This window comes from Physeter macrocephalus, chromosome 14 (genome assembly GCF_002837175.3).
Source record: "Physeter macrocephalus isolate SW-GA chromosome 14, ASM283717v5, whole genome shotgun sequence".
NCBI lineage: Eukaryota > Metazoa > Chordata > Mammalia > Artiodactyla > Physeteridae > Physeter > Physeter macrocephalus.
The window spans coordinates 30,363,233-30,369,487 of NC_041227.1; the positions used below are offsets into that span (position 1 = coordinate 30,363,233).

At 42.4% G+C, this 6,255-nt stretch overlaps 1 protein-coding gene across 8 annotated transcripts in view; it reads left to right on the forward strand.

Annotated features, from left to right (window-relative positions):
* SHLD1 (shieldin complex subunit 1) overlaps nt 1-4,783 on the forward strand; it is a 109,785-nt gene extending 105,002 nt beyond the window's left edge. For all 8 annotated transcript variants that reach the window (XM_024123398.3, XM_055090912.1, XM_028498209.2 and 5 more), the window contains one exon: nt 3,868-4,783. In XM_024123398.3, the coding sequence (XP_023979166.1) occupies nt 3,868-4,310 (443 nt within the window). In that variant the 3' untranslated portion in view covers nt 4,311-4,783. The remainder of the gene's footprint in view (nt 1-3,867) is intronic.
* The last annotated feature ends 1,472 nt before the right edge of the window (nt 4,784-6,255 follow it).

Below are 6,255 nucleotides of genomic sequence, written 5' to 3' on the forward strand. Positions count from 1 at the left end.
TGGACATATATACACTACGAAATGTAAAACAGATAGTTAGTGAGAAGCAGCCACAGAGCAAAGGGAGATCAGCTCGGTGCTTTGTGTCCACCTAGAGGTGTGGGATAGGGAGGGTGGGAGGGAGACGCAAGAGGGAGTAGATATAGGGATGTATGTATATGTATAGCTGGTTCACTTTGTTATAAAGCAGGAACTAACACATCATTGTAAAGCAATTATACTCCAATAAAGATGTTATATAAAAAAAAAAAAAGCATGGTCACTGTTTTCTGTCCTAGGAGCCTGTCTGGCCACTCTGTGAATTCTCTCTCCTTCTGCCTCCAGGCTGGGTCTCAGGCTGCTGAAGGTACAGCCAGCTGGTACAGGGGGATAATGACAACCAGCCATGGAGTAGTTTAGTTTCTGCTTCTTCTTGCCACATGGCCTTGTTCATTAACCCTCCTGTTTCCACAGTTTCTGATTCTGATCCCTTCCTAATATGACTGCACATAGCCTTCTCCAAAGAGGCACTCCTCACTAGTTCTGCTACATGCTGATCCTTCCCTTACTCTGCATTTGTCTTTGCATCCACACCGTCCCCAGTCAATGTCATCACATCTTTGTGTATTTATGTATATCCTGTGAGTATTTTCCAGTTGTTTGATATCTAGAAGTATGTCTCCTCTTCCTAGTTAAGGTCTAACTACCTCAGGTGAAGAACACCGTCTTCAGCATCCTCTGTTTATCTTGTAGCAACTTGTAATAAGTTACATTTAAATCATCACCTTTCTGTAAATGTGTGTTGAGTCAATGAATGCTTGTCCACGTGTGGCTCTGTGTGTGTCTCACAGAACGTGTGTCCACATTCTTTTTGGATACTCTAATGCTTTGGATTACACTTCTCCATTCCCTGTATTACCATAGAAGTTCTAGGCGAGAGATCGTTTAGCAAAACTCTTGTTTTGTAGACGAGAAAGACAAAGTTCAGAAAGGTGTCATATCTACCTGGTAGTAAAACTAGAGTCAAAACCCCAAATCCTGCTTCCTTTTCTAAAACTTCACCCACTGCATCATTCAACATTCTTCATCATTAGCAAGTACAAATATTTTTTATTTTAACTACTTGTTGAATTAGCAAGGGTAGGGTGTGTGTGGAATTAAAGTTAGTAATTTAATAAAGCTTATATCAGAGTGAAAAAAGGAAAATGTATTTTGATTTAAAGTATGATGCGGGAGTCCAGCTCCTGCAGGTCCAGGAATACCCGAGGGATGGACAGCGTCGGCGAGGGGAGGTTAAATAAATCAATAACACTGTGTATGTGCAAGCATGGTCTCATATTTTATTTTCTCAGAGTCAGATTTAGATACCCTAAGTGATTACATCCTCAGGTGCTTAGCTAAAACCTCAGAAGATATTTATAATAGATTGTACCTAATATTTCTATATGTACTTTTAAAATAATTCTAAAGGTTTTCAAAACATCATTGTTTTTTCTTAGAGTAGGTTCAATCCGTACTAATAACAAAGCCAAGCTAATATGTAACAAGCCATTAAAAGAAACTATGAAGGAGGAAGTTTCCTGAACTTTCCTATGTGTCCCAGAGGTCCGCATGGACGAGTCTTAACAATGTACCCCTAAATTATCTACAATACATTTCACAATTCAGTCTATCATTGTGTTCTTCTGGGCAAGAAGCCTTGTCTGAATGGACGAGTCAACAATTCCAATGTTGGCAGTTGACTCTGTATGATTAATTTATCCTTATACCAGAACCAACAATACGCGTAATCATTTCTTACTCCCATGTAGGGCCATTGCTTTTTTATTATTGGTGTTTTCCATAGAAACAACCCTTCATTTCCAGGTGGTTTGTTGTTTCTCCCACCAGCCAGGGGCTGTTGTTAAAAAGTCCCAATTCGTAGGTTTTGGTTTGGGAGGGGGAAGAGGATGTTTTACACGGTTAAGCTTGGGACAGGGGGCAAATCCCCCATGTACTTTTCCAAGGCAGAAGCACAAAATTACAAAACAGCTCAGAAGAGATGTAGTCAGCTTCCTGGGCGCAGCACTGCCCTGCAGCGCTGTCTTGGATTGTTGTTCCATGACCCTGTCATGGCACAGAGGCTCCAGGTTGGAGCCTTCCAACAGTATGAAATTTTAAAGAATAAACCTGGTAGTTTTATAAGGAATTCTACAACTTGCAAATTAATTTTTTGTATGAAGTCTTTTCTAGAAAGCATCGATAGGGACATTCTGTTTCAAAAGACCTAAGAGATTCCTATGTTAAGAATTAGGGTGTCCAGAGAGGTACAGAAAGTTACCTTTCTGGTACAGAAAGTTACAAGAACTAGGGTTTGTCTTCAGTTCTGGTTTCTTCTTGTCTATTATTAAATCACTTAGTTTGTTACCCCTCCTTTAAAAAGCACAAAGGTGGGGCTTCCCTGGTGGCGCAGTGGTTGAGAGTCTGCCTGCCGATGCAGGGCACACGGGTTCGTGCCCCGGTCCGGGAAGATCCCACATGCCGCCGAGCGGCTGGGCCCGTGAGCCATGGCCGCTGAGCCTGCGCGTCCGGAGCCTGTGCTCCGCAACGGGAGAGGCCGCAACGGAGGGAGGCCCGCATACCACACACAAAAAAAAAGCACAAAGGTGGTAATTTTAATTTAGAGGTAAAGAATCTGTAGGATTATTGTAGGGGGTAGAAAAGAAAATGTCTGAACTGCATAAATGCCCAGAATCGTCTACATTAGGGGTCACTGCTGTGTTTGTGCCATGGATCCCTTTGGCATCTGGTGAAGCCTCTCGACCCCTTCTCAGAATAATGTTTTTAAATGCATGAAGTAAAACATATAGGATTACTAAGGAAAAAATATTGAAATGTAGTTATTAAAATATTTAAAGAACAAAGATATGATATTGTAAAGAATATGTAATGCTTTTTTATTAAGACTTACATAATAAGATCTAGTGACAGAACTAATAACTATGGTGATTTCAGAGTAGTGTGTCTTAGGCTGCTCAGGCTGCCCTAACAAAATACTGTAAACTGGGTGGCTCACACAACAGACATGTATTTTCTCACAGTTCCAGAGGCTGAAAGTCTGAGATCAGGGTGCCACCATGGTCATGTTGTGGTTAGGACTCTCTTTCTGGCTTACAGAAGATCACTTTTTCATTGTGTCCTCACATGCTCACATGGCCTTTCCTTGGTTTTTGCACATCTGGTGGGGGGTAGGAGGCAATAGGGAGAGAGAGGGGTCTCTTCCTCTTCTTATAAGGCCTTCAGTCCTATCTGATTAGGGCCACACCCTTATGACCTCATTTAACCTTAATAACCTCCTAAAAGCCCCATCTCCAATTATAGTCACATTAAGGATTAGGCCTTCAACATATGAATTTTGGAGGGACACAGTTTGTTCCATAGCATAATGATAATGATAAGCATAAATGGTATTTTAAAACATCTTCAACAAGCTCTAATATGAAATGAAAATAACTGTGATCTGTTGGTAACAGGGTCACAGGTACTGCTGCTAATAAGTTTGTTGCCTACATGCAACATCATGGACGGAAATTCCTAATTTCAGGTAGAGGTTAATGAAAGTAAGATAAGATTTTTTTACCCCTTACTAGTTCACAGCCACCCTGAATTTCTATATAAGGACTCCCAGGTTAAGAACCCCTGATACATGCAAGTATCTTACTTTGAGCTAACAAGTGGCATAATCCCAGGATAGTGGGAACAGATTCTGAAGTCAGCTGATTCTGTCCATTGCCAGTTACCCAGGAATAGTGAGTGTGTTAAATTGAAAAGAAACATCATCTGCTCTTGCCTTGCTTTCTGATATTTTAAAATATGTGTTTGAGTATTGGAATGTGTTTTGTCTTGCAGACACTAGTAACTTAAATACTGAACAAAATGATTCCTGGACCTCTGAGAACTCCTGGCTTGACCCTTCTGTGAAGGGCCCACCAGAGACCAAGGCAGAGGATGCTGGACTTCGGAAATCTCTGGACAGATTCTATGAAGTATTTGGCCATCCACAGCCAGCCTCTGGAAATTCACTCTCCACATCTGTCTACCAGTGCCTGTCTCAGAAAATAAATGAACTGAAGGGCAAGGAGAACCAAAATTACACCCTCCGCAGTTTTCAAATGGCACGGGTCATCTTCAACCGGGACGGCTGCTCCATCTTACAGAAGCATTCCAGGGATGCCCACTTTTACCCAACCAGAGAAGGAAGTGCATCTCTGGAGGATGAAAAGCTGACCCCAGGACTTTCAAAAGAAATTATTCATTTCCTCTTGCAGCAGAACTTGATGAAAGACCCATAACTGTTGCCTGGTGGTGAGAACAAGCATATGGGGGGTAGCCCTGTGGCTGATACTGTTGGTGCATCACCCAGAACCCCTCAGCTCTCTTGCCAGCTCTGTGTGCCCAACCCCCAGCTAAGTGCTTTGCAGGCAAAGGCTGGCATCTGTGATCTGGTCCTGGAGGCAGTTCGGCCCGAATGGAAAGCCAGCAGTGTCTGGAGGTTTTATTGCCTCCATGGCCACCCCATCTCCTACCCCACCCTTTGACCTAAGGCTGGTGACCAACTGGTTTGGGAGTCTGAAAGTCCACCTTCCTTGTCTCCAGGAAGGACATGCTCTGAGGCATGATTAAAGTTCCAGAGCTCTCCTGATCAGGCCAAGGGTGGGGCTTCGCATGAAATCTCACTCTTGCCGGGCTCCTTCCTTCCCCTGTCCTTCTCCCACTCACTGATGTCTCCTGGGAGTGTTTCCTTAATAAATCTCTTGCACCTGAACCCTTGACTCACATTCTACTTCTGGAAGAAGCCGACCTAAGAGAGTAGGCTTCTGTTCAATGAGTTTTTTCTTGTTTTAAATTTATTTATTTTATTTTTATTTATTTTTGGCTGTGTTGGGTCTTCGTTGCTGCATGGGGGTTTTTCTCTAGTTGCGGCGAGCGGGGGCTACTCTTCGTTGCGTTTTGCGGGCTTCTCATTGCGTTGTATTCTCTTGTTGTGGAGCATGGGCTCTAGGCATGGGAGCCTCAGTTGTTGTGGCACGCGGGCTCAGTAGTTGTGGCACACGGGCTTAGGTGCTCTGCGGTATGTGGGATCTTCCCCGACCAGGACTCAAACCTGTGTCCCCTGCATTGGCGGGCGGATTCTTAACCACTGCACCACCAGGGAAGCCCTCAGTGAGTTTTTTTGAAGGGAACAAAGCCTTATGCTGAATCAAGTATAAGAATTTTACCAAATTGTAAAACTGTGACCATGTGATTGGGAACGTATGTCCCCCAATAATACAAAGATTTAAATATGGTTCCAAAAAGTGCATCACATCTTAATCATACCTTTGCCTCTCCAAAACCAGAGTTTCCTGTTTTATAACACTAACTGGGTATAGAAGGAACATTTGAACCATCTAAAATAACAGCTAAGATTCGCAAATTTTTTTTTAAAAAGTCTTTTCATCTCCACCAGATTGTAAACATGAAAGGTGAGAAAAAGAAATGTGTACCACCCACCAAAGTATGTGTAAGCTCACTTATGATAAGCTAGGCTGATGGATACAGGCTTGTCAATTTGTGGTGGAAGAGAAAAAGGAATCCTTTGCCCAAGTGGACTCCTTCCTCTCATTATTTTTGTCTTCTGCCTGCCTGCTGCCAGCACCCTCTGTCACCCTCTGAATGGCTGGCCCCTCACCCCTGTCCTTCCCTTGCTTTGCCAGGGAGCAGCTTTATTTATTTATTTATTTATAATAAAAAAAAAATTTTATTGGAGTATAGTTGATTTACAATGTTGTGTTAGTTTCAGGTGTACAACAAAGTGAATCAGTTATACATATACATATATTCCCTCTTTTTTAGATTCTTTTCCCATACCGGCCATTATAGAGTATTGAGTAGAGTTCCCTGTGCTGTATAGTAGGTCCTTATTAGTTATCTATTTTATATATAGTAGTGTGTATATGTCAATCCCAATCTTCTAATTTATTCCTCCCCACCCTTACCCCCTGGTAACCATAAGTTTGTTTTCTACATCTGTAACTCTATTTCTGTTTTGTAGATAAGTTCATTTGTACCCTTTTTTTATATTTTTAATTTATTTTTTATTTTTATTTAATTTTTTAATGTTTGGCTGCGTTGGGTCTTCATTGCTGCACACGGGTTTTCTCTAGTTGAGGCGAGCTGGGGCTACTCTTCGTTGCGGTGCGCAGGCTTCTCATTGCGGTGGCTTCCCTTGTTGCGGAGCATGGGCTCTAGGCACAT